The 27,890-nt window shown below is 38.4% G+C and overlaps 3 protein-coding genes across 4 annotated transcripts; all 3 read right to left on the reverse strand.

The window, feature by feature from the left end:
• Positions 1-240: 240 nt before the first annotated feature.
• Positions 241-7,754, reverse strand: smpd1 (sphingomyelin phosphodiesterase 1). Its single transcript, XM_005807095.2, has 9 exons — positions 7,556-7,754; positions 7,162-7,404; positions 5,298-5,618; positions 4,858-5,138; positions 3,642-3,815; positions 3,194-3,365; positions 2,902-2,978; positions 2,434-2,579; positions 241-1,655 (listed from the first exon to the last, which is right to left on the reverse strand). Exons 2-9 carry the CDS (start codon positions 7,378-7,380, stop codon positions 1,237-1,239), a joined length of 1,809 nt encoding a protein of 602 aa, XP_005807152.1. The 5' UTR covers positions 7,381-7,404; positions 7,556-7,754; the 3' UTR covers positions 241-1,236.
• Positions 7,755-9,119: 1,365 nt separating this feature from the next.
• LOC102231522 (integrin-linked protein kinase-like) lies at positions 9,120-20,284 on the reverse strand. Of its 2 annotated transcripts, none has more exons than XM_023341662.1 (13): positions 20,177-20,284; positions 19,615-19,764; positions 15,663-15,828; positions 15,487-15,582; positions 15,223-15,319; positions 15,013-15,096; positions 14,838-14,923; positions 14,639-14,748; positions 12,761-12,888; positions 10,912-11,033; positions 10,354-10,453; positions 10,136-10,266; positions 9,120-9,640 (listed from the first exon to the last, which is right to left on the reverse strand). In XM_023341662.1, exons 2-13 carry the CDS (start codon positions 19,701-19,703, stop codon positions 9,491-9,493), a joined length of 1,359 nt encoding a protein of 452 aa, XP_023197430.1. In that variant the 5' UTR covers positions 19,704-19,764; positions 20,177-20,284; the 3' UTR covers positions 9,120-9,490. The 2 variants fall into 2 exon arrangements, with proteins under 2 accessions (XP_023197430.1, XP_005807118.1); XM_005807061.3 differs by having other exon boundaries at positions 9,473-9,640; positions 19,615-19,740; positions 20,177-20,257.
• A 207-nt stretch (positions 20,285-20,491) lies between these two features.
• Positions 20,492-24,817, reverse strand: timm10b (translocase of inner mitochondrial membrane 10B). The gene is made up of 3 exons (XM_014471783.2): positions 24,542-24,817; positions 24,371-24,466; positions 20,492-24,151 (listed from the first exon to the last, which is right to left on the reverse strand). Exons 1-3 carry the CDS (start codon positions 24,566-24,568, stop codon positions 23,678-23,680), a joined length of 597 nt encoding a protein of 198 aa, XP_014327269.1. The 5' UTR covers positions 24,569-24,817; the 3' UTR covers positions 20,492-23,677.
• Between the last annotated feature and the right edge of the window lie 3,073 nt (positions 24,818-27,890).

A 27,890-nucleotide genomic window follows, 5' to 3' on the forward strand; every position in this document is an offset into this window, starting at 1 on the left:
AAGTTTTAGCCACCAATTTTTACTAAAAACTAGATCTGCATCAAACTTGGAAATCAAACTTTCAGACTCAAGTGGAGAGGCACAAAATTCAAGCAACTTGTTTCTATTGTCAATGATCATATAGGAGGCCATGCCATCTGCTGGTGTTGATCTACAGTGTATGTTAATTCCAAAATCAACCATAACATTTTTATTGTGGGGGAACTGTTGATGACCAAATCATGAATGAGCCAATAAGAATTTCAGTGTGTTCAAGGGCATTCTTTTAATTTCGGTGAAGACGCAGAGAATACAAATAGCTGGTTTGTACTTTTGTTATACATTTACATAAAACTAAACCCCTAAAACTTGATCTTCATGATTATGACCTTTAGAAGTAAATATGGAGGTATTAACTTGCATTAACACAAAGTAAACCGTAGACCAAAGATTTATTTTTGCAGTCATGCAGACAAGCATGTTTTTGGCTTGTTTTTCAAATTGTATCATAATTGCTAGATATTCTCACATTAAGCCAGTTCTGAAAAGAAGACATGTCCTTGCATTGATTCATTAGAATTTTTTCTAATCAAATAAAGTGCAAGCTAAGGAAACAAACAAAATAATGTTAAAATTATGGACGGCTTTGTAACACAAAACTGAAAATTACAAAAGTTTAATCTGTATTTGCCAGTGTCGGACTTAAAAGCCTTTTTACAATCCTTAAATCTTAGGTAATGCTAATACTGCTACAATGTCCCATCCTCAGTTTGTATGCAGGCTTTCTCAGCTGCATCTCACACTCTGAAAAGAAAATACGAGGAAATGTAAAAAAATTTAAGCAGCTGTACAGCAGCAAATTATTAGCATGTTTACTCATTCCCTGATAAAAGGCACCCATTTCATTTGAACAGCTAGAACAATAATCGCAGTACAGTAATGCAACTGCTTTGTCCATTTCAAGTAACAAAAAATGTTTCAGGGTGTTATTATGCAGACTTTGCATAATGGGTGCATCTGAATATTCAGTAAATCCAGACATCCTCCTTAACAATCTTGAACTAAAAGCCTAATTTCAACTTGGCTAAGGGGCTGATTGAAAACAGCACTCTTATAGGATTTCCAAAATGGAATATTAGCTTAACTTTTAAAATGTGTGCAATTGTTATTAATTATTTTGCAACACCTGTTTTGGCTCATATTTGGTCATGTTGCTATCCACTCCTGATCTAGTTTAAAAATCTAGCCTCCATCAGGTCAACAAAGAGTTTTTCTTGCAGCCCGAGCCAAGTTTCCTGCAAAACCATTGAGATGGTCACACTCGTCCAGCTCGTCAGAGCGTCCACTTCGCAAAAAGCAGAGCATTGTGGTTTTGCATGCCTCTCTGCAGGACTCTGATACATGTCCTTTATGTCTGAGGTACCAGAACTTCTGGAAGGTGCGGTCGTCGTTGATAAAGGTTCGCAGCAGTGTGTTGTAATCAGACGGGAACAGACTGGAAAGGCCGTAAGCTTCAGTGGCCCGGTACAGGAGGCTCCATTTGGGGTTCTGCTCTGGATTGTCTGGTGACTTTGCGTCGTGATTTGCCTCTGTGAGGTTGAGGATGTAGGTTTCATGGTCAAGCACAAGCCGAGAGCTGTTTTTGTAATTTCCATCGACATAATAGATGCGGTACCCTGAAAATGAGGTGAAGTTTAATATGTGGTTTACTTTTATTTAGAAAAGCACCACAGAATCACAACAAAATAAAATATTTTTATTTCTGTGTAAAAACCAAAAACACCCTCTGGGCTTAAAGTAGCTCTCAGCATAGCAAAATCTATCATAGAAAACACAACTCACTGTCCTTGCCTTCTGATTTTACCCTTAATTCCTGTGTGCCCATTGTTGTGCATCACACAGAGATACTTATGGAAATTACACTTGTTGATTCTAATAGTAAATCCTATTGCAGCAGTACACATACTGACGACTTATTCTGCTGCTAAGCTTGGTGCGCCTGACTATAAAATCAAGCAGCTGGAATTTTCAGCAATAAAACTCATTCTGTCGTAGTAGTAGTGCTGTTAAATAATAAAAAAAAGTCACTCCTCTCTTTATGGAACGGAGTAAGCTGTAACAAATTAGTTGGAAACTTCCTCTTAACAATTTGTGTTTCTGTTTAAAAAAACAAAAACTGTTGTGTATCTTAACAAAAATGTGAAAAAAATTCTAATGTTACCAGTAAAAATCTCCTAAATATTGCCTTGAGGAGTGTTTACCCCCACACACACTGGAAGCAGAACTTTATGCTTCATTAAATATTCCTAGTAAAACCACTAGATTGAGATCTACAACAATATGGCACCTCCCTATCATGGCTGTTTTCTGGAGAAAATTTTATCCATGGACTTTGATTTAGTGAAAATACACCTCAAAATAATGTTAGGTCACTCAGCTGGTTCACCGACTCACCTGGATTAAGATTGACATAAGTGGTGGCACTGGGGGCAATGAAAGCCACTCCTAAAGGCCGGGTCATGGTTTCCTCATCGTAAAACATTTGAAACTCGTCCAGATGGGTATGCCCAAAAAACTGCCCAGTAATTGTGCTTTCATATCTGAAAACAAGACATTTTTGTTAAAACAGCAAAACTCTGGCACCTCCAATAGTCACTCAGATACAAAACTACAGTACAATGACAGTCTTAGAATGTACAAACAGAGGAAGTGGAAACAGATGCTTGTAGTAATTTTATTAGCAATGCCTCCTGGTATTAGAAATCTGCAATATATCACTGACAATTAAAAAAAAAAAATCTGTTGAACTTCAATGTCCTCTCAGCAATATAAAGGTAGACCACTCCAAACCCAAGGTGTAACAGCATCTGTTTTTTCACCACTATACATTTCACTGACAATGTAAATTATAACAGCAGCTACCTGTTGACGATGTGATAGTAGTTCCAGCTCCAGCTGCCAAGACACAGGCCAGGTGGAATATGACCAATGATATGCACCTAAACACAAGCAGCAAATAAGCTGACGGTACTGGCTATTCAAACGTTTATTACCCTACAGTATCTGTAATTAGACGCAATTAAAATAACAGACATCCTGCATGACCAGGACAGAAAGCTACTGACTGGAGGGAGGAAGAGAGGGCGAAGGAGGGATTAGCTTCAACCACACTCACTTCACACTTCATATTTTAACACCAAGTGACGAAACCAACCTTCTCTCCTCTGTCTTCACTGGCCTGCAGAACTTGAACCAGCCACTGCAGCTGGTTAGCAGGGTCAGTGGAGTTCACCATCAGCCAGAAGTTTTCTCGTGCGCAGAAGTTCATGTTGAGGGAGACCACCCTCAGCCCGGGCTGAATCTCTAGTGTGTAGAACCCTCCATATCTGTTAGCAACACAGGAGGGTTTAATTCAGACTCATACTAGCATATTATATGAGGAGCAGCGTGCTGAGGGCTGTCACCACTTCTGCTCTTCATGCGGTCAGATGTGCCATTCAGACACAGTGAAACTGCAACGGCAAACAGAGCTGCTCTTTGTTTAAAAAAACAACCAATGCTAAATTATTAAATTTGTTTGTGAAGCTTTATCTATATACTATCAAACAGACATTCTAAATACAATAAAAATCATGACTGAAAGTAAACAAACTATCATAAACCTTAAAGTCTTCAACGCCTGCTCTGGCAACCACTGCGCCCATTCCTCTGCCATTTTATCATAGAGCCAGGCAGAGGATCGGTTGCCGTGGACGAATGGTGGCGGGAAGCTGTTCACTGGTGTACTCTCATGGTTTCCTACTGCAGGGTAAACAGTCACATTGGCTCCCAGGTACCTGGGTAGAAAAAGAGAGAATATTTATCAGTTCAGATCAGAAGGCTGTGATCACAGCAATCTGTAATTGCGTTTAAGTAAATAAGTAATAAGTTCATAAACTAAAGAATTTGTCTCTGTAAATTTAAAGCAACATTTTTGAAACTTCTCCAACAAAAAGTAGCTTTTTGTGGCCATTCTTTACCCTCATTCATTTGGACTTAATCTATCAAAGTACAACAGATTATCCAGGTGGAAATTAACCTCACAAATTGGCTCTGGTTGAAGAAAATAGTTGACGTATCCTGAACCGTTGCATGAAGTTTTATGGAGGAAGTGCGGTAAGCACTTGAAGTTAGTTGAATTTTCTCAGCATTAAACATTTCAGTTTTAACCCCTCTCTAAATAACGGCAAATTATGCCAACAGATTTAAAATCGTGAGGATGAGTGGAGGATGCCTTTGCCATCCTCCACTCAAACTCTTTCTTTGACTAAACTATTTCAGCAGGATTGTTTTACAGCCTTTTTTAAATCACGAGGCACAACTAAAAACAACCGATGCAGAATGTTGACTGTCAGGTTTTGGGGGGGTTTTAACAGTGGCTTAATTTATCACGCACCTTTTAATGTTGCATATTTCCTCATACGTCAGGGGAATTCTTGTACGCCGTACAAGAATAATTGGGCATAATTCTATTGCTAAAATCATAGCTATTATTCTTGAAAGGGCAGAATTTCATCCCAGTCTCTTTTGTGGTGTCTGAACACGACTGTGGAATAATTATCATGATATATTTATACAAGGTTTTGCTATGCTGCAATCTGAGACTAATGCTTTTAAGCCAAGGGTTTGGAGCATGTTAATTCATCGAAGCTGCAGGAGTCACTGGATTCAATTCAAAGCAACACTGATTTAGCTAGTAGTTATAGGAAGGAGAAGAGGAATGTAGCTTACACAGACACAGTTATATCTGGCAGTGAAACTACACACAGCAAAAGCCTATGCCTATAGTTGAATGTCTTAACATCGTTTTAGAGTGTGTGAACTCTGAGCAATATTTACTTGTGGATGAGTTTGGAGATGACTGTGAGCTCTGTCAGCTGCTGGTTTCTGGTCTGAGACCAGACATTGTGTGCTGGTATGTCTCCAGTCCAGTAGACCCAGTCCCAAGGTCCGACTTTAGCAGCATTTTCCAGGAGGTTCTCCACCGTGCGTAGAGGCAGGTCACACTTGCTGTAGGTTCCCCAGTAACCAGCCCCTCTCCGCTTCCATTTGGGAACACCTGAGTCTGCCCGACAACAGAGAGGCTCCTTGCAGTCAGCAGCGCTGCCAGTTTCATATTCCTGTCAGCAAAGAGATTTTAAACGTAAACTGCAGACGTGTCTCAAGACTTTTCTTTGCCGTACTGTACGTTATTTTTCACTGATACTGGAACCCTTTACTGACCACGAAAAGATCGAACCCAATCATACTTAGACTTTTTAAATTCTGCACACACTCACCTTGTCCCAGTGGATATCTGTGAGAAACAGCACCCTACTCTGTGGAGAGCCAGGTTTAGGAGGTGAGGGTGGTGTAACAGGAGGCTTAGGAACCTTTGGCAAAGTGATGTTCCACGGTGCATAAATGTCAAATGTGCCACACGAAGGCCCCACCAATACCGCACATGCTTCGGTGGGCCACAGCACAGACTGCTGCAAGGCCCTGATGAAGTCGTCCCTGAACAGCTCGGTTATGTTGCGGCACACCTGCTCATCAGCCAGATGCAAACGGATGCATGCCTCGCTGACTGCATGTGCCACCCGCTCTTCGTTTGCACTGCTCTAATAGAAGCAATAAAGCAGAAAAAGACTATTAGAGCAGGACGTTGAATGTGAAATACTTCCTGAACAATAAGTGAAGCTTAAATGAGTTTATTCAAATCTATAGTGCATTTAGGGAATTCTTTGGTTTGGGCTAATAATCACAAATTCTAATGCATGTCTTAGGACAAATTATACCTTTACTGGTAAACTAAAGTAACCCAGCATATATATTTAGAAGTTCCTTGTTAATTAAGGAAATGAAAAAAACTGTAGAGGCAGAGAACAAAAGCCAAGTGACAGCAGTTTATGTTTAGTACAGACTAAAAAGGTAAAAATATACACACACAATGAAGCAAAAATGTTGTTCTACATCTATCTGGGATGTTAAATTGGTGTTTAATGGTGGAATTTGAACAATTTGTGTAACTCATTCTAAAAATAAGAACACAGAAACTGTTTCGCAAGGAGCAGGAGTTCATTGGGAAGTTATTTAGAGTGTACGGATCACTGGAGTGAAAGTTGTTCTGCAATCTTGGTGAACTTGTTTTATGTGTGTTGTTGTGTGTGTGGACTAATATCTAGGCATAAATGTATATTGTGTGATTATGTAACAATGCCTAATATTGATTTGTAAACTTAATAATTAGCACCAAAGATCAAATAAGTGGAAACTTCAACAGTATTTCTATATCATGGACAACTACGATAATACAGGTACTAATTGATCTTCTCACAGTTGCAGCGGGTATGTAAGTGTTTCAAACTGACCATGCATCAGTTTGTTCCCATCAGTGGGACATTTCTTATCCATTTTGAGAACTGAAGATTTAAAGTTTTCTTACGTACGTTACAATGTACGTTGTTTCCGTAACATTTAGCTACGACTTCAAATGCTATAGGAGATCACTCTTAGTTATTTTGCGGTCCTATCAGTTTCCAAATAGGTATCAGAGCCTATTTAGATGTAAATGCAAAGCTTTGGAAATGACAGTGATATGCAGCTCTTTAAACAAGCAAAAGTGTCTACAGGGATGAAGCAGAAGCAGGAGCCAGCTCAGACACAAGCAGCAGAATGTATTTAATTAAAATTCAAATATGACTTTTTAATGAACCATTTATTCACATAAATATGATTAACTTAATAATATAAGTTAACGAAGACTTTCCTTGCTAAATAGACCACCGAAAGTTGCATTTGTTCAGTCACCACAATCTTTGCTAGTTAGTTATCAGTTTAAAGAGGTTTTAACTTCCTTCAAGCATATTCTGAGGGTCTATTGCCATCTGTAGCAGTCTGCCAATAAGAAAAGATTTCACCTAGTTAAATATATTACATTTTTACCACAATTTAAAGACTAAATAATATCGTAACCCAACATGTTGCAAATGTTAGGTTGTGCCATCCAGCATTAAGTAGATGTATAATTGCAATTTTGTTCCTCTTTTCAAACCCCGGTGTTCCGTTTGTGTTGCAAGAAAAGCAACTTGTTTGCAGTGTTCAGTGTCACAATAACAGATATAGATTTTCTACTCCACTTTGAGTAAGAGGCAGAAGGTTTACCAGAAGTGCGATGTCAAGAATGGTGAAGATCGCTTTGCAAATGGGACAGGTGAGGTTTCTCCAGGGGAAGCCGAGTCCGTGGGTTTCGAACTGCTCCACCAACACGGTCCTGGTCTGAGCTTGATACTGAGCTGGATGACAGGACCCGAACAGCGGCGACATAAGGAGCAAAGTACAGGTCGTCAGTCCCAGGAAGGGGCGCAGTGTGGGGAGCCTCATTGTTCTGACGGTAGCGTGTCTGTGCTGGAAGAAGCAAATGCAGAAGGGGAGACTTGCTGCTTCAAGGAAATGACACCAGTCTGACATTCAAACTTGCTAAAGCGATATGAGTCATTCACAACCGCAAACAAAAAATGTAAAGCCAGCTAAGAGCTAACTATTGCTCATAGAGTACCTCTAAAAAGAGAAAAAGTGCCGCTGTCTTCTCCAGGGACTCCCAGGTGTGGTGAACAAAAGCAACTCCAAGCTCCAGTTCCACTTCCCCGGGGAAGTCAACTGAGACCAGGTCAGACAAGTCTTTTATACATGATCAGCTGGGAGCAGATCTGCTTGTTCAGATGCGCAACTGTGTGTGTCCTCGCGACTGAGGCTGCCCGCTGTCACGTGACCGTCTGGTCGTCAGCTGATAGATCACGTGTCATTTGTTTTTCCTTCTCTTCCTAATTGATCAAATAGCTGGGGAGAATGTTATGCGAAATAATTCTACTGAGCTCCCTTGGTGACATGGGGATTTTTTATTTATTTTATTTTGCAGAATATTTGTAGTTATTCTAATCTGTTTCTAATCTAATTCTCTCGCAACATCAAACTGCAAATCAGAAAGCCGCACAAATGTGGGATCCCGTATCAAACCACACACCTATCGTTACCTACATTGTAGATAAGAATAACAGCTTTGGTCCCAGTAAAGTGTAACTACATGGAAAATATGAGGAATTTCTTTACTGGGTGTTTTAACATTTAGAAACCGTGTTATTGCATATGTTGCAGATCAATAATCAATTGTTCCTGCGACTTCAAAAGAACATTCCAAACATATGAAGCTTGTTTGCTTTTGACACAACACTTATTCAAATTCAACATCTCAAAGAAGGGCTCTACATTTTGTGCTATTAAGAAAATGTTTAAGTTTAGTTGTATCTGCACTACTCATCAGAACTCTCATTACATGTTCCACCTTCCCTATATTCAAACATTGTCCTGGTCATCAAAGATAATTCAATGTATCTCAATCCTGGTGCTTAGGTCTCACTGTTCTTAATGTTTAAGGCAATTTCCTGCTGTCATACACTTGGCTTAAATAATGGGTGATAAGCATTCTTCAGCAGCACTTGATGGCATATTGAGAAAATAATGCACTCATTTGAATCAGGGGTGCTGTGGCAGAGACATTTAAAACATGAATGACACTAAGCCATGAGAATCAGAATTAGTTGAGAAACACTGCTATGCAACTGCAGTTCATGCTTTTAAGTATGTTCTCAAAATTAAACATTATTTTGAAACATAAAGATGAATGAGTCTTCCGATCTCATTACTTGTATAGCAATGTTTATTAGGTAAATTAGACATGCACAAATAACAATTTTAATGCCGTATTTTCATTCATTTTGTCCCTGATGTTGTTTTATGTTTAAATTAATTTTTACAAAAAAATAGTCTGTTTTAACGTTCCCAAATCTAAAAAGGTCCACCAGTAAGGTAAAAGACTATAACAGACCAGAAAAACTGCATATAATATATTTAAGAGAACAAAATTGATAGGTGTTTTCATTTGCTAGATTTGCCAATTTAGCAAAATGACACCATGGTTCAAAGAATCATTTCCTCAAATGTAATGAAATCTGACAACAAAAGGCCATTGCAAAATTTACAGTAGATGAGAAATCTACTCTACTGTATTTCTTCTTACAGTGCTAAGTGCTTCGCAAAGGGAAGATAATACATTAGAACATGTCTTTGTCATAAATATAAAATTTTATTTCATCTGCTATAGCAGGCGTGTATAAAAAGCTATAATTCTATACACATTTCTTTGGATCAGCTTCTGTCTTGTGAATCACTTAAATGTAATTCACACTGCAGATACAATTTTCAACATTCCAACAAGAACATTTGAGTGATTATATAAGAACAACACAGGCAAAGTAACACATAAACTTCAAATTAACTTGCACAAAACAAGCATTACGTGTTTAAAATACGTGCAGCTACAGTGGTTTGTGGCTTTATTTACAGTGGCGTAGCAGATACATGACTGGAGTGAAGCTAAAGAGTGGTTGGGTAATAAAACAAAACAAAAGTCTTGGACACATTGACTCTAAGACAATCACTTGTCTTGCATCTTTTCCAAAATGGGAACAATCATGTCAAACTTGGGCCTCTTGGCTGGGTCTTCGTTCATGCAGAGCCTCATCAGCTTGCAGATGTGAGGAGAGATGCCTGGTGGAATGGTTGGCCGGAGTCCCTCCAGAGCAATCTGAGCAGTGGGAGGAAAATTATGTGCTGTTTAAGTGTCATGTACAGTGCATTGCAAAAATATTTCACACTTGTCACAAAACTTTTAACATCTTGTTACACTATGTGTGGCAGAACAATCCCCAGAACCAAACTCAGGGTGGCAGAATCAAGGTGTTGGATGTTTTTCTTCAGCAATAATAGTCAGAGTTTATTGGAAGTTGGCTGAAGCTAAATACGGGGCAATTCTATAAGAAGCCAATATTGATTCAGACAAGCCCAATACAGCTGATGAAACACCGAACGCTTTCTACAGATAAAAGAACATTTTAAAGACAACGTAGCATTTTTTCAGCTTCACAATTATGCTCTAGTTTGTGTTTGTATAAATGTCTCATTGAAAAACAAGGAAGTTTGTTGTTCCTGTGAGGTAAAAAATTTTATATTTCAGAGGATGTAAATAATTTTGCAATGCACTCTGAAAAATATAGAGTTTGAGCATTTGGTGTGTTGCTACCTTCATCCCTATCTCCATGTTTGAGAGATCAGCAAACGGAACCTCTCTGGTAACCAGCTCCCATAGTAACACTGCGAAGCTCCACATGTCAGCAGATCTTCTGTTGATGTCTTCTGGCTTTTTCTGCAGTGCTGAAAGCGGTAGGAAGGAGAATATGAGAAAAATTAATGGAAAAGAAAGGAGACAGGTCTGGGAAGATCCAATGGGGGAATAAATACCTTCAGGGGCCATCCAGGCTGGTGAGTACATGCGCCCAGGACACTGGAAGGAGAATTTAGCATCTGCCATGCTTATTCTGGCTGTCATATCCTCATCAATCTGTAAATTAAACACAATGGGTAAAGACTCATCATACATAAAAGTGCCAAACAACACAGGATTTCCCCTGTTTGCTTATACACTGTGCCTACCACAATTATTAGCGCATTTAATGTGTGCAAGCAGCTACACTAATGTTTTTTATGCAGAGCTGCTAATCCCAAAATGCCCCTTTTTTATTTCAGTTGTTCAATAGAAAGTTTTGGATATTTAATTTTTCCTCACCTCCCACACTGTTCTTTACAAAATCAATGTAATAGTCTTGTATTTCAGTTTCAGTTATTGATGATTAATGTTGTGACTGAGGATATAAGTAAGTTTAGGTGAGTAGTCATTTTATGTAAGCCATTTCCTGACTTATTATGACAAGTGCCAGAGAGGCAATAGAAAATCAGCTGTTGACTGTTTTTGGGGTCATGTCATATGACCCCAAAAACATATGACATCTGGTGCCTTACCATGATATATTTACTATTGAGGTAAAGCCGGGAAACCATCGGCTCTAAGGTGTGGAGGAACGCCATCCCACTCGCGATGTCCAGGGCAAACTTGACCGCTTGGCTTTGGTCAACCACCAGAGCTGATGAAGACAAGGCGAGGGACAAAATGTAAAACAACAAACTAAGTAACTAACAATAAAATTGATATTCAAATGTTATGGATGTCAGTAATGTGTATGCAAACAGGGTTATATTTGTATGTAGATGTATCTCAATAAATTGACAAGACGAACAGCAGCTGTACTGTGCGCACCTTGAGCTTTCCTTTGAGTATAAAAAAAATTATATATTGTTATTTGACTTTTTATTATTTTTCTCTTTGACTATTAACAAAATTGTGGGACAAAAATATATATGTCTTTGTGTCAAACGGTCCTGCACATCTGTGTGCTTCTGTGGGGTTTTAGTGGGCACATGTACATCTTAAACCTGAATTTTATTGGTTAGTTTACTTTTGTTTATTTGGTGGCTTGGTGCTCGTTCTGTAAGCGAAATGTGACTGTGCAGTGAAGCTAGCAAAAAATGAGTAAGCAGATTCTTAAACAGCTCAGTCTAGTCAAAACGTTTGCAAAGAAAAAAAAAAAAGTGGAAATCAAGCAAAAGTCGCTTCACTGGAAATTTCCGTCTTCCTCCTCCAGTGGGTAGGCTTTTTCATTCCTGTCTGTATTATTTCTACAAAAAAATAGGCTATGCAGGCATGTAAGTGTGTGTGCGTCATTGTGCATGTTGGGCCTTGTGTTGATTAGGTACACTGTTTCTCTGTGGCAAGTGCATCATGCTCATGTGCCCTGTATTTGTGGAAGTTAGGCTTGTGCTTGTTTGGGGATGCATGTTGGGGATGTGGTTGTGTTCATATGGGTCAGGTGCAGTGATGGTGTTGTGCATACTGTCTGATAAAGTCCTGTTGGTGCCCCGGATGAGGAATAACCTGTATCCAGAATATTTGTGTGTGCTGGCTCTTGAAGCGCTCACCCCGATTTGAATGTAGGGTTATCACTGTTGTTTGTGCACTTTTTTTCTACCACAGATTTTCCTTCCACTCAACTTTTTTAAAATGTGCATGAACAGAGCACCCTGTGAGCAGACAGCTTCGTTAGCAGTGACTTTTTGTGCCTTACCCTTCTTGTGGATACTGTCAATGACTGTCTACTAGACACCGCTCAAGTCATCAGTCTTCCACATGATTGTCTAGTTTCACTTTTTGAATAATCTTGTTTCCCTTTTATATGTTTATGTTCACTACTAAAATACATAAACACTTTGAAGAAATTAATACTTGTTTATATGCAAATGGCTGCACAGTGGCTCAGTTGGTAGCACTGTTGCCTTGCAGCAAGAAGGTCCTGGGTTCGATTTCCGTCCGGGGTCTTTCTGCATGGAGTTTGCATGTTCTCCCTGTGCATGCGTGGGTTCTCTCCGGGTACTCCGGCTTCCTCCCACAGTCCAAAAACATGACTGTTAGGTTAATTGGTCTATCTAAATTCTCCCTAGGGGTGAGTGAGTGTGTGTGAATGGTTGTTTGTCCTGTATGTCTTTGTGTTGCCCTGCGACAGACTGGCGACCTGTCCAGGGTGAACCCCGCCTCTCGCCCGGAACGTAGCTGGAGATAGGCACCAGCAACCCTCCCGACCCCATTAGGGACAAAGGGTGAACAGAAAATGGATGGATGGATGGATATATGCAAATGTAAGAAAATAGTTTGGTTTGAACTGTGTTCCAGCTAATCTGAGCAGAGGTTTTATAACCTGAGAAAATTAAGACAGCAAATTTCCTTTTATGTACTTGCACGTAAAAACAAATGACTTACTTGTGCCCTGATGGAGGATGGTGTACAGAGATCCGTATGGCATGTAGTGGGCGATGATGATCGGATGAGGAGAGGGAGGGGACTGACATGCCCCAAGGACAGGCAGAATATTTGGATGAGAAAAGATTCTGTAATGGTAAAAAGAGAAACAAACAGCTAAAACTCCACTCTGCTGTGTTAACATAAAATTATACTTCACTCAAGGAAATAAGAACAAAACTGTAAAAGATATATTTAACAGTACGCTTGTATGATCTGGAGTCCTTTTAAGTTAAGTTTTACACCTCATTAGCAGAAACACTTTCATTTTTTGCAATATCTACCCAAGTTAAGCCAAAGTGCTTTTATTTAAACATAAGTTCTCAAAAGAAAGCAAAAGAACTGAAGCTCACATTAAAGTAAGAACACAGCTGCGCTACTCAGTCTCTCCAGTGGGGTTTCTTTGACTTGGTTAGTTTAAAGGCTTCTCTCATTTTTGTTCTGTTTTTTTTTTTTTCCTTACAGCCTAATGAGTCTCAAAGATGGGAAACGCTGATTAAACCCAGTCCGGATGGTGAAAAGTAAAACATGCATTTTATGTTATGCATTGCTAATTGAATGCAGTGTTCTTTGCTTTCAGATGCAAGCAAGCCGCACAAACAGCCGAGAATATGGTTTATAGACGTGTTTCGGGGTTGAGCAAGCTGAGTCAGAATGGTTTAGTGTCAGCACACTAAAAGTTTAAGTTATGTTTAAATGTCATGATAACAAATCCATGCAAAAAACGCACAAAAGAAATCCAGACATCACAATTAGTGAGGTCAAAGAAAGTGTCAAAGATGTGTGTTTAGCCTTTTTTTGTTGCACAAACATTCTGCAACTGAACTGGAGTGAACGTCGACCACTGACTCCAAATAAAACCGTTTTTACATAAACATGATTGTGAGTTCAAATGTTCACACCCTCCACATTTTGTATGCATACTTTTCCTTTCATAGATTTACATTCATTCATTATTCACCATAAATATAACATTTATTTTCTTCCATTACTGATTTTGTTCTTACAAAGTGGAATAATTACAAAACAGGCAAGTTCAATTATTTTTCTAAACTAGATTTTTGTACACAAGCTTTATTGTTCAAATGCAAATATTCATCCAAACTGGTTAAATGTCATGTAGTGTCACAGATCTGCCTTTTATGCCTAGTCCTTACAGTTTCCAATGGTTTAATGTCATCCTGCTTTATCCATTCCAAAATCCATCTAGATGTGTGTTTGGGGTGATTGTCCAACTGGAACATACAACTATGTTGAGGTTTTGATCTTCTAAGTGTTGATTTCAGGTGATATTCAAGAATTTGATGAAGTCTTCCTTCTTTTTTATTCCATTCAATGAAATAGCACCACAGCATCATATTACCACCATTGTGCTTGACAGTTGGAGAAGCATTCTTAGGTTTGAAACCACTATCATGTCTCTCAATCACAACTACCGTTTAAACTTTGTCTCATTTGACCATATAACATTTTAACTTTTTTGTAGTTTAAGTTTAAAATAAACGCTTACCAATTCTGCCAAGAGGAGTGAACAAACCCAGGATGATTGGTTTGGCTTACTGGTGTGTAGTTTCTCTGCTATATATTTGAATCTGTATGTATAATTCTGGCCATATGTGAAATAGAGAAAACCACACTGGAATTTGCACAAATTCACACTTGTGCAACCAATTCAAAAATGACTGAAGTCATTTTGTTTTTGTTGTTTGCGACTGTTCAAGCAAATAATTAAAATTCCTAGATTAATTGAAAATGAATGGCCGGTGTACTGTATGTAAACTTGTGACCATAAATTTATCTGATAATAAACACCAACAGTCTAGTTGTACGATAAATAACCTGAGTTTGGGATGCTCCTCGTTAAAGTCTCTGCTCTTCCTGGTGGTCCAGTCTCTCACGTGCAGCACCTTCACCACAATCTCATCCCCTTGCCACCGGCCCTGCCACAACTAAAAGAAGAGCACACACTCCAGTGATCAGCCGGAGGAGCTAAAAAAAAATAAAAAAATACTGTCAATCAGCATTAAAAGCAGCTGACCTCTCCGGACTGGTTCTCATTGATCTTTGCCAGAAGCGAGAGCTGCTTAAAATCAATACCGGCTTGCTTATTGAGGGTGCCATTACCTGTGAGATGAAAAACATGAATAAAAAAAGCATGAATCCTAATTTTGCATCATATTTTGATCTTATTTTATTAGACAAATCCTACTCACGGGGTCGCGTTCTCATTGTACCCTTCCAGAACGTTTCCTTGTATGGGATTTTGGCCATGTTCTGGCCCATTTTCTCTGCCTTTTCTAAAATAAGCAAAAAATAAAACATTTAAAATATAAGCGTAATGTTCTTAATTTGCCTTTAAAGTTTCTTTATCTTAGTGAAAATCTGCTGCAATGTTTAAAAGTCTATAAATAAAAAATTCTGACCTTGCAGCAGCTGTTTTAGGTGAGGCTTGGCCTTATCCAGAGGTGTCTGCCCATACCTGTTACATATACACACCTGGGCACCATGGGTTACCAAGTCCTAAAAAGAGATACAACCCTAGAATTACAACAAAATTAAGAATATACTGATAAAGGAAACAGGTCTTGCTGCAGTAGCAGTTTCTGCCCAGAAGAGGGCGGTTTTTCACCAACAGATGGAATCCAAAAAGAGATGTGAAAAGTGTGTGTTGGTGTGCAGTGATGCACCTCTGCAACTTCATCGTGGCCCCAGAAGCAGGCGTAGTGCAGCGGGGTGTTCCCGTGCTCGTTGACTGTATTGGGGTCCGCTTTGCACTGAATCAGCTGTCATCATAAAACAGAGCAACAAAAACACATGAGAGAGAGAGAGCATATCAGCATATAAGCTGTTTAAGAAAGCGAACCTTAGCCACAATGTCCCTGTGTCCGTGGCTTGCAGCCAGATGTAGAGGTGTGTCATCTCCACGGTTCATCACGTTGATTCGAGCCCCTCTCATGATGAGCATGTCAACAACGCCACTCCTCCCTTCCCTGCATGCCCAGTGGAGGGGGCTGAAGCCATGGTCGTCTCTAACACACAAGACAAATGGAAAATATGAGAGGAAATGGAGTCGGGATGCCGCATCTTTACATTTATCTGGTCATCAAAACATCCAAACACAAAGAGACGCAAGTAAAACGCTTACTGCAGTATGGAGAGAGTCTCCATTCAGGTAGTGACATTTCCAAATGAGTAGTAGGAACAACTAATTTTTAAAATAAATTAGGTATATGAAAGGTTAATGCTTTCGCAGATAAAGAGATAAGAAGTTCTGAACTTTTACAAGAGGGAAAATAACACTTTCAGACAGACATATGATCATTCCAGTCTACCATAATGAAGAGAAAAAATCATCAAGGTTCACCTCACCTCACAAGTGTAAATAATGTAATAACTTTAAAAATATTAAAAATAATAGGAATAAATTTGACTGTCTCCTTTTAAAGAGCAGAGCAATACTCTGGCAAAACTTAAACAGATCAACGTCTAGCAGAAAAACAGACGAGTACAAAGAAAACTTCAAAAAGGTAATTTTTTTGAAAAGACGTCTCCCAAAGCAAAGGCATTGTGGTGGGATGATCATATTAAATATTTACTAATGATGTGGAAGAAGACAGAAGTAGCATTGTGAGTTCTGATGCATGGAAAACGAGAAACACTGCTCTCTCAAATGTGATTGTACTGTATTAGTAAGTGGCCTAAAAAAAGAACAAAAAATGTTGTTTTTCCTTTTAGGTAAAAAAAAAAAAAGCACATGCTTCTATGCCTGAACTTGTCTTTTGCTCTCATCTTAATTGAAATATGCTTCACTTGTTGTGGAACAAGCTGAAAGCAAGACACCCCACATACCAACCAGAATCAGCCCTTAAAAGCACAGCTCTACATCCCAAAAATTTTTACCTCTAAGCTCTTCCTAAGATTTTGATATGTATTTCTTCAAATGTCACTGCTGTAAAAATACTGTGAGAAAATATGTGTACTAACTTGACCCTATATGAAAAAGTATTTGCTCCCTAAACCTAATAACTCTTTGTGGCATCCTTAGGAGCAACACCGGTCATCAAGCATTGGTAATAACTGTCAGTGAGTCTTTCACATCGCTGTGGTGAATATTTGGCCACTCTGCAGAACTGTTTTAATTCAGTCATATTGGAGGATTTCCCAGCATGAACAGACAGCGTAAGGTCACGCCACAGCATCTCAATCAGATTTAAGTCAAGATTTTGACTAGACCATTGCAGAATTGTAATTAAATTTTTTTTAGCTATTCAGATGGGAACTTATGCTTTAAACACAGTATTTCAGGTGACAAATAATAATAATAATAATAATAATAACATAATTTTGGTTTAAATTTATATAAAACAAAATTATATATTGTCTATATATTATATATTGTCTATTCTCTAATAGACAAGAGAATTAATTTTTATAAATATATTTTTACTGCTAACTTGATGCTGAGTAAATTACATTCAGCCTTCAGCCTGTAGTAAACACATTTTAACAAAACCATAATAACATTGATGACTGTGTAAGAACGAGGAATTATATGTTGCTTACTTCAAGTTGTCAGACAGATTCTTTTGGCAATAATCATACCTAGATGGTGCCAGGGAAATTAAGTATAAAAGCCTTCCTGGATGTATTTTTAATACGTATAATATCCTGAATATGGCTAAAATGAAAAGGTAGACTATATCTTATGGAGCGTCCTGCTAACAAAACATTCTCTGTGAGGTTTGCTCTTTGGCACAGGTTCACGCACCCACCTCCTACTAATCTTTATTTAGATTTCAGCACATGCTTCCTCTCTGTGCCTGCAGCCTCTTCCCATCTGATGATTGGCCCGGTGATAAATACTTCTACACAGGCTGGAATGCCTGCTAACATGTCCAAGGACGCACACAGTCACGGTGTATACATGACCACTTCCAGTCTGCGAGGAGCCAGGCTGTCACCTCCACTGTGGGCCCAACGGGTCAGCTCATTACACCGACTAACCCAGAGTCTCCTGGCTGCTGGGGTTTCTCACAATGCCCTGCGAAGCCACAAACTCTGCTGTTAGTTTAACAATAAACTTCGAGGGGGTCTTTCAGCTCACACTGAAGTGAAAGAGCAGAGAGGTTCATTCTCTGTCAGACCTGATGTAGCAGCACTGTGGACAGACAACTCATAGACTAAACCACCCTGTGGGCTAAAAAAAGTAACAAGGGGGAAAAAAAATGCAAGAATGACAGAGTGGAAAATACTCTGAGCTACACATTCCTTCTAAGTCTGCCTTTTTTTCATGTGTTTTCCTGTGTCACTCGGTTCTAGAGGCAGAGTAGTTATTTAATGCTTCGCTGGCTGCTCTTAGGCGCCTCTTTCGGTTCCAACTTATTATTCCAACAACACATAAAGCGTTTATTCAGCGCTCTGGGTGCTCTGAGCAGGACAGAGGCGGCCGCGCCACATAGTTGAGCTTCCTTAGAGTAACAGCCAAAGAAGGCCTTCATCATAATGACTGCTTATTCATTTGTTTATGTGTGACTCTAGGGGAGCTGCCTAAGAAGTTCTGTCAGCGATGGGCTTGGCCCTGTATGGAGCTAAGAAGAGGAAATGGACTTGGCTGCTGCGTGGTTGGCCAGCAGCTCCGCAAACTGTACATATATGGCCGGGTCCAAGAATGAGATAACCAGAGTCTTTATTTAAGAAGTTTTCTTACTCCTTCTGATGAAGAGAATGTGAAAAAAGGCAAGAGTTTTAGAATTGAACAATTCAGAATAAAAAAGTTGGGACTTTTGATTCCTACAATTGTACTAATATGCACTGTTTTATGTACTATGTTATTCAACAAATTAGAATTGCCAATATATACCCCCATAAACAGAGCTATGATAACAATTTGTGAACAGAAGCAATCTGTTGGGGCCATAAACAAGGATTTTAGGTTCCCCTTTAGTAAGCTAAAGAAACTTCTCAACCATTCAACTCTTCATAAAATCTAAGCAGCGATGCAAGCCAAAGCTCTCTGAGCAATCACAATTTTAATATCCAATATGGTATCCACGGTTACAAAAAAGGCAGCAAAAGTGGTTCATAAAAAAGCTATTTATCAGCAGATGTGGGTTTTATAGTTTTCAAACCAGTGGGGAACAGAGTTCTGTGGGGGGGAAAAATAACATGGGGAGCACGTTCACTTAGTTTTAACGACTAAAATCAAAATAAAATTATTATTATTTTGTATTGCTAAAAGTAGTTAACTACAACAAAATCCTGGTGTTTCTGGACTTCCCTATTCCAGGTGTAACAAACTCACACTTTGTGTACCAGCAATATTTTCAGCAAGAGGGATTTAGTCAAACTGCATCTAACATAGATGGAAGTGCCAGCGATGCTGAAGTTCAAAAAGGGAGAAGGAATGACCGTACTGACAGGTGAAAAACACGAAATGAGGAAAATTTGGAAATATCATAGCTGATGTTATCACAAATTTAATGATTTTTCTCATATTGTTTAGCTTTAATCAGAAAGTTAAAGTTTTGTTTGTGCAGATGAGTTAAGTTTAGCAACATTACCAGTAAAAAAAACAAACAAAGCAAGTTGTGTAATACAGCAGTAATATCCCACCATGTAAACTATGTGTGTATTTTTAACAACAATCGCTGTGCATGTTGACATGCACGTTCTTGCCCATCCTATGAAAAGACCACCAGTTTTTGCAAGACATGTGTTTACCTGTCATTGCACAAACTTCACAGATGAATTCCAGCATCCAGATGGACCAGAAATCCCTCACAATGCAAAGATTAGGGACTGACATAGGAACCTACCCTAAGTTGAGGTCATTCTCTGTGTTGTCCAGCCACAGACGGACAGCCACTGAGTTCCCTTCTCGACACTGTGTGAAGATGTCATCCATGCTTGTGTTGTAGAGTGGCTGTTTGTTCTCTCAGTCTCTTTAAGAAGCAGGGACATAGAGTCTGTAAAAGGGTTTGAGAATTCCTTAGGCGCACTTTTCTCTTCAAGAAAAGCACCACGTTTTTGTTTTTTTTACAAGTAAATAGAGAAGAAAATCGTTTGAGCTGAACTTGAAGTTCAATCATATCAATCTCATAGCCATAGATTCTGGAATTCCTATATTTTAAACCAACCATGAGCTATTATCTTCAGTTGAAAGAGGAAGAAATAAATGTATTGTGAAGTCAACAAATAGTTGGACTTTCCAACATTTCCTCCTTGCTTTTTCTTTCTACGTTGGCTCGGATGGGCTGGCCCCTCTGAATCATAACCCCTTGTTGCTTTATAACGAATTAAACCCACCACAAAACTTTCAGCATAAACAAAATATGAAGCATTACTGCGTAAATTGAGAGGAAGTGTCGAAAGTCTTACCAGTTGGGATCTTGAGGAGTTCGTTTTTCCTTTTTTCCCCCCTCCCCAGAACCACCACCGTCTCCTCTCCACTGGTCTCTCTGAGTCCACGCCCCGCTTTCCGAGTTGATGTGGGCTCCAGATCTCCCCCTGGCAGCCACGTCCTGGGACAACGACACAGCGACGCCCCCTGCAGGAGGCAATGCAGCGCTGCGGCTGCCTTTGGGTCAGAAATAAATGTTTGAAATTTTGGAGAAATAAAACTTTGAAAATACACAAGGGTTTTTAAAAATATATATATATATATTTTATTATCTGCAGTATGATCCACAAACAATCATTGGTCCCTTTAGAAGGCATATCTTGGTAGAGTCGACACATTTTTGTCTCTGTAATTGCCTTTATTTTTTGTGGCATAGACTCAAAAAGGTGCTGAACTTAATACATATCAATATGCCATCACCTGTTGTGAATGGCTATAATGGGACAAAACGGATTGCAGACCTTTTTGTAAACCGAAAATTGTAGTTATGTAATGCAAGTAACAATGGCATAAAAGGTAGAAATCAGCAGGAAATAATCACATAATAACAAGATGGTAAATACTTGCCAATGAAGAGCTGTAGTTTATATAAATATTTCACTGTGTTTCTCCAGAGTCTGCTTTTATTCGAGAAGTAGAGTTGCACAATGTAGCATAGCAATCACCATGTCGACATCAGACTCTGCAATACAGCAAACTCAGAGCACTGCAATATGTGGCAGGATATTATATTCATAAGAGTTATGGTTTAATTTTATAACATATTCAACTCTTTGGGTGTACTCTAAATCACCTTAATGTCCACCTAACCAGTATCTGAGATAGTAAAGGTCATGGTCAGTGGTAGATATGTAATGACCAAGGAAGAAAACTACCAAAAAATGTGGGTTGATCATTATGAGTTTAGTCAAATCGCAACTTTATAGTAGTATCTTAATTGCATGCTTTTTTAGGCCAGTGTTCACATTGATTTTTAAATTACATTTAGAAAGATATTCTCAATGCCACTATTCAGTTATTTAAGAAAATAGCCAAAGGTGTAATATATTTGGGTTCATGTTTTAGAAAACTCTTCCTGGAGGTGCAACACAGACATAAAGATAGATGTTGCGACCTTGGTTCTTTATTGCACTAACCACAACAAATTTAATGTGAAATATCCTTACATGAACTAGTAGGAATGTCAGTAACCACAATAACTCCTCCCCTAAGTAGGCTGCCAAGAACCAGGATCGATGTGTAATATATTATTGCACATTATTGCACCAATGTGCAATAATGCAATAATGTGCACTAAAGGGCCTTTTGTATCATCAAAAGGCCCTATGATGACACAAGAGTGGAGACAAAGTAGCCTTTTATTTTATCCATTTTTGTCCCATTATATTTACTGATGAGACAATTGTTCAAGCTTTTTAGAATGCAACCGACTGATGTTGACCATAGAATTATAAGCATCACAATTTTTTTTGGCCAACCCTATCAACTTCTTGCTGAATTTTGCAGTTGTTGTGTGTAACAGATGACAGTAGTAGATAATGCTATGTGAGATCATCTTGATAGCAACACAAAGGAAACTATGTGAGGAGGCAGATGTGACCAAGGTCATAACCTCGTTTCACAGTCATAACAGTCAGACCTGAAGCTTTGTCAGAACATCCAGCAGGATGCCCTTCAGATGTAATTCAGGTTGTCTAAGTCTCTCATGACTGATAGAACTGAAAACCTGAAATGTTGATATATAACAATCTTTATTTCGTAATGTGTTACATGAAAAATTTGGATTTTAACTATTTCTTTTATAACTTGCGCTGTTTTTAGGCACATCATAGTGCATCAACATGACCTCATTACCTTTCACCACTGTTTTAAATTGACCAAGCTCTCAGACATAATAACAGCAAACAGAAGTAACTATTTAAAGGCATGGGTATGAACTCTAAATCCACATTATCTTATCTTGAAATCTAAAGCTAGCAGCTAGTTCAACAGAAAGTGAGACCAAGGTGGATTTCTGAAATAACTTTTTAGCACCGTAGCTTTAAAGTTTATATCGTCATGTTTGTCCCGTTTCATATGGAAAATGGAAGTAGGAGGTGGAGCACTTCCTACTAACTTTTTACTTTTTATTTGCATAGAAGGTACGCCTACATTAGTTTTTCTGTTTCATTTTTGTGTATCTGCTCTGTCTTCTCAAACTCCCAATTGGTGGGAGATGCTTGCTTGCACTGAGCCAGGTTCTGCCAGAGCTTTTTTCTGTATAAAAGGGTAGTTCTTCCTCTTCACTGTTGCAACATGCATCAGTATGAAGCTGTATGAAGGATTCTGCTGTCACTACGTGCTCATTTGAGTGAATGCTGCAAATCTATAACTTAATTAAATGTAAATGATTTTCTTCAATAGAAACCTTTTAAAGCTAATTTTAATAATGAGCAAAACGTATTGCACTGTTTGGTAAATAGGATCAACTAGTAGCTATGTATGACTGAACTGAAAGTATATGTTGTGAATTGGTGCTATGTAAATAAGCTGAATTGAATTTAATGTGAACCTGAATTGAACTTGTAAGAGGATTTTAAGTCAAAGAAGCTACTTAATTGAGTTGGCATTTTTATACAAAAAAATATATAAATTACTACTTCTGAAATGCCTTAGAATGGCATATTTCATTCTTAGGATGTATTTGGGCTTAATCACCAAAATAAACTTCCAGAAAATCCCAAAATACTGAAATACTGTTAATTTAAATATAGACTAAAGGACCATTTGTTTATAGGTACTTTTGATTAATAACTGGACCATCGTAACGTGTAGTCTGTTTTCCCTTACTTCACCACTGCAATGTATATGTTTTTCCTTTTTTGTTTTTATTTTCCATCTGTAAAGCAGAGGCCCCCAACCTGGGTAATCAAGGTCCACTACCCTGCATATTTTAGATGTTTCCAGAATGGTAAAAATGGTGGCATTTACTCATTTGCTTAGCTCCAGTTGCTGCAGAAGTCTGTTAATCACCCATTTATTTAAGCCAGGTGTAAAGAAGCAGAGAAACACCTAAAACATGCAGGACAGTGGGGTGTGAGGACCTGGGTTGGGGACCTCAGCTGTAAAGCACATAAACATATACATTTTAGATTTTAATCAGAAAACAACTTTAAAAAAAACCCTGAACTATACCTTTATGTTAACCTTGTCAGCAATCCTTTAATTATTTATTAATCTAAAATAAAAAAAAGATGACATGTATATGACTGCAGCCACAAGACAAATCTAAAAAAGTAAAAAAAAAATAAAAATAAAAACAATAGTACTCTGTCAAAATAATCCTCATCATTTCATAAATTTCAAAGATTGTTTTGCCTGGATGTTGAGGACAGAGATTTCAGTTTGACCGGTAAGACTTCTTTGATTCATGACTCTCTTGGCCTGTCAGGCCTCATGATTTAGACTCTGTAGGATCTGCCTTTTGGTCCATTTTCTGGTCATGGTGATGCTTTAGGGCTGCCAAAGTCATTCTGGATTCCAGATACAGCAGGCTGAGGAAATCCTAATCCAGTTTCTTTAAGCTCTGAGACATTTACACCATCAGTCCTGGGTGTAAGTGGTGCGCTGGCTGATAAACCTATTCCTGTGGCTACTGTATTAGCTGGAATTGCTAATGCTGCTGGTTTTAAGGGTGAGTCATGGACTTCTGATGCTACTTCAGTCACTGAAGAGGTTATCTGAGTAGGTGGAGATGAACTTATAGATGTCTGAATTGATGGTGTGGCTTCGGCTCCAGTCCCAATGGTTCCAGGTGTAGCTGCAGCCTCGGCTGCCTTTGCATTCTCTGCAGCCTTGCTCTCCATCTCCTCCATCCTTCGCTGCACCATCCGAGGCATCAGCTGCACATACGTGCCCATCAAGCGGTGGTTTGTGCGAATCAGCTTCCCAGCACAGTTGTCCACACAGCGCTCCTTGACAGACAGACAGTAGGAATGTTAATCACAACAAAATATTACAGTACGGATATGTTATCTATGTCACATTATAGATGATGTGATTCATAGATAATCAAAGTATTTTCTATAAATATATACCAACTCTACGTTTGTAACAAGATGATGCATGTTACAAACATAGCATGTGTCAGTGTACTTAGATAACGGGGTTATGATTATGTCTGCTCCCAGTACCTCGTCCATTGTGAGGTTCCTGTAGTTGAAGTTGCTTGTGCAGCGCTGGAAGCAGATTTCAGTCATGCGGTTGTAAACCAAAAGGAAATCCCGCAGCTGGAAGAAATGCAGTCATTCAGAATCACCGTCCACATCTCTATTTACAAATCGGCGAGAGGAAAATCAACTTACGTTTCTCAGCTGCTGGTCAGGATCCATCTCAACCGACTCGGTGGCGAGCCACTGGTTTGCTAATGTGTTCAGTAAGCTGGTCTCTAGATCTTCGGATCCGAGGAAATTCTGGACTTACCAATGCGTGACTAACTTTAATGGATAAAGTAAACAAAAAACCCCGTTAGATCAGATTTACGTTTAAACCTCCACTCTAACCAGTTACACCTGAAATGAACTCATTCACATGAAGGATTTTAGTGGCATGACATTCACATGCGAGCGGCCATGTTTGGAGCAAAGATCGCCTCTGCTTGTGAAGAGGTCTCACTCTGCGGCTTATTTATTTTTTTTAATGAAAAAAAAAAATAAATAAAAAAGGTTGGTGTTACAGCAAAAACAGTACAGTCTATGGTTTTTTGAAAGCGTTTATCGTTTTTTTTTACGTATATCCATCATGTATTTATGTATCACTACTCCTGTAATCAGTATTTGAAAAACTTTAATAAGATATTAAACTGAAACGTGGTTTTAGTAGTTTCTCTTTTCAGTCTAGCTTATTTTATTTGTCGTATATTTATACTTATCAAATACTACTTTAAATCATCTTTAGCGGACCGTGCTCAATTTCAATTAAAGGTGAGCACTGTATTAATGAGTTAATGAGCTATATGAAATAATTCATTAATTCCCTTATTGCATTTTTTTCTTCATTAAACCTAGAAATTACACATCTTTTGAATTACCAGTGTCCCTGCACCTGGCTAATAGTTTGAAAACTTGCTGGCAATGCCCTATTTAAAAGTTGCTTAAAGCTAAATTTCTACTGAAAGAATAAATGAGTATGAATTAATATTTATGAAATAAATGTTTGTTTTAGTCAAAGATACAGCATTATGCATTCAAAAATTGGCTGGACAGGAAAATAAAATTCAGCAGACTTCCTATTACTTCAATCGCTTTAAGGAGAAATGACAATCCTCCTATGTTTCCAGCTGTAAGAATAACAGGTAAATGTCGAGGCCCTTTTGCTCAAAAATTAGCACTGCTATGGACTTATTAAATCAAACTACCACGACAACAATCTTGACTTCTCTATGACTATTTATTTATTTATTTATTGGAACTGAAGGTGCAATTTGTGTTAGAAGGCTACGAATTTGATTACTTAACTCCCCATTCAAAAGATCTAAAGCATATACTTACATTTTTTTTTAATATTTGAGTAAGGTGATGAAGAGTTAATATATCTGCAGTAAATCAGTGCCAAATGTAAATGAGATAACTACTGATCAAATGAACTCAGCGTAAAACACATTGATATTTTTAAATTAGAGTTGAATTCTACTTTTTGTCTTGGTTCCTTCACAGCTCTATTGCAACATCCTCTTGGATCAGTCACACTGGATTTAGATTAAAGAAAGACTTCTACTGATATCAGTAGCTTTTACCCAAAGCTCTGTTCAAAAATCCTGAACTATTCTTTTCATGTTTCTTGGTGCCCTTCGATCACGGGTGTCCAAACTTTTTGAAACAAGAGCCACAACTATGAAGCTAAAAAGTAGCAGTGGGCCATAATTTTTAAATAACTTATATTATGTAAAATGCAAAAAAACCCCCAAAAAACAACATTCTATTGTAAAAATAAACAAATATACACAATATTTTAATTAAAAGTATTTGTCTGATTTCTATGCAGAAATGATCTGTACATCATTGTTGATGCATTTTAGGCTACAAGAACGCGAGTCCCTCTTTTTTTAAAAAAACACTTTTACTTAAGTTTTAAATATTCTACTTTCGAGTAAAAGTTACTGGGTGTTTGTGGTACTATGCATTAAACACCTAAACTCTTGCTCATTCAATGCACTGCCCACCACTCAAAACCCCCTCCTCAGCCAAACTCCCACCCCCCACTCTGAATACCCCATTCCTCTTCCTCTTCTTCTTGTTGAAATATATTGGCGGTTGGCAAAAAACGTTGGGTGAGCATTACCGCCACCAACTGGTAAGGAGTGTGGACCACATGACAAAACAAACAAAAACAACAACAACAACAACAAAAAACAACTATATCCTATCATATAACTTATTCTGTTTCAAAAAATCAAATATAACCTGATATCTTCTGCTTCCCCATTCCTCAACCATACAGCCCCAACTTAGCGGCAGCAAGCAATTAAAACCTGCCAATCATTCTAGGGGGGGCGGAGTCGTCAGCAACTGACCAATCGGCGTTCGCAATTGGGACTCGCGTTTGTACCTTGACGGTTTGGCGACATATTTACCATAATACCGGAAATTTTCGGGAAAATGCTAATACGCGAGCATGGCGGGGAAAAGAGATAAAATATCCAGTTTCCCTGCCAAAACGGGTATGATTACATTTCCAACAACTAAACAGAGTATGGAGTAATGCAAGAAATGCATCAAGGCCTGCAGCCGACCTCATGACCAGTTGAGTGAAACTGTCATCGACATCAACAACCACTGCTAAGGTAGTAAACATCCCGTTTTTTTTTTTGTCAAATCAAAGATCAATAGGTGAAAGTAGTTATGCTTGATTTTATGTGTGTGAATTCCAATGGTAGCTCTATAGAAGCATGAAAACATGTGGTGCAGAAACTGGGCGTTTACATTTAAGAACCTTTTTATGCAACTTGTTTTTAAGCATTTTCCTCCAGGAAGATGCTTTTCACAAGCCGGTGTAATTTAAGTCATTACTCAACCGTTTTGTAAGTGCAAAATGCATCTGACACACACTTTCACACTCACTTCCAATGATACTTTGTGCCCCTCATTCTTACGCTGGCTCGCAAAAGACTTGGGTTTTAACGTCGATTTCCATATTTATTTTTGATAAATATACAGACTTTTCATATCACCTGAATGTAAAATAATTATTTGATTGTGGTACAAAATGACGGCATGTGCTTGGAAAATACACATTACCCCCTCTTTAAGTCTTCCACTTTAAGACTGTTTTAATTTGTCTGCACCTTTTTTTGATTATTGAACATTTCACTATAATTTGTTTGAAGTTAATAACCATTATCAGTCTGGTGAGATAAATGTGAGCTATTCCTGAATTGTGGACTGCTGTCTCATAAAAATCTTTCCAAAGGCTGCATATTGGGCACCTCTGCCTTAGATTCTTTGATTGGTGTGTATTACTGACAAGCGCACTTAGTCTATAGAGCATAGGACTCATAGGATATAAATCTGACATATAGTCACAATGGGTTTGGGTCCTATTTGCATAACATGTCTGTAATTTAAATGAAATTGATTAAATGTCTTCTCATTTATTGAAAAGGCAGCAGTTTTAAAGATGTGCTATTGGCCCTCGATCATGACTAGTCATCCATGT

The sequence above is a fragment of the Xiphophorus maculatus genome, chromosome 11 (genome assembly GCF_002775205.1).
Source record: "Xiphophorus maculatus strain JP 163 A chromosome 11, X_maculatus-5.0-male, whole genome shotgun sequence".
Taxonomy (NCBI): domain Eukaryota; kingdom Metazoa; phylum Chordata; class Actinopteri; order Cyprinodontiformes; family Poeciliidae; genus Xiphophorus; species Xiphophorus maculatus.

Coding starts and splice junctions, on each gene's coding strand:
- smpd1 (XM_005807095.2), bottom strand. CDS start 7,380: ATGAGGCTCCCCACACTGCGCCCCTTCCTGGGACTGACGACCTGTACT. Junction 3,816..4,857: donor ATCTCCAAACTCATCCACAA/GTAAATATTGCT, acceptor TTTTCTACCCAG/GTACCTGGGAGCCAATGTGA. Junction 2,979..3,193: donor GTGAAGACAGAGGAGAGAAG/GTTGGTTTCGTC, acceptor GCTTGTGTTTAG/GTGCATATCATTGGTCATAT.
- LOC102231522 (XM_023341662.1), bottom strand. CDS start 19,703: ATGGATGACATCTTCACACAGTGTCGAGAAGGGAACTCAGTGGCTGTC. Junction 15,829..19,614: donor GAGAATGACCTCAACTTAGG/GTAGGTTCCTAT, acceptor CTTGTGTGTTAG/AGACGACCATGGCTTCAGCC. Junction 10,454..10,911: donor TCAATAGTAAATATATCATG/GTAAGGCACCAG, acceptor TTTAATTTACAG/ATTGATGAGGATATGACAGC.
- timm10b (XM_014471783.2), bottom strand. CDS start 24,568: ATGGATCCTGACCAGCAGCTGAGAAAC. Junction 24,467..24,541: donor CTGACCAGCAGCTGAGAAAC/GTAAGTTGATTT, acceptor CATTTCTTCCAG/CTGCGGGATTTCCTTTTGGT. Junction 24,152..24,370: donor GGAACCTCACAATGGACGAG/GTACTGGGAGCA, acceptor CTGTCTGTCAAG/GAGCGCTGTGTGGACAACTG.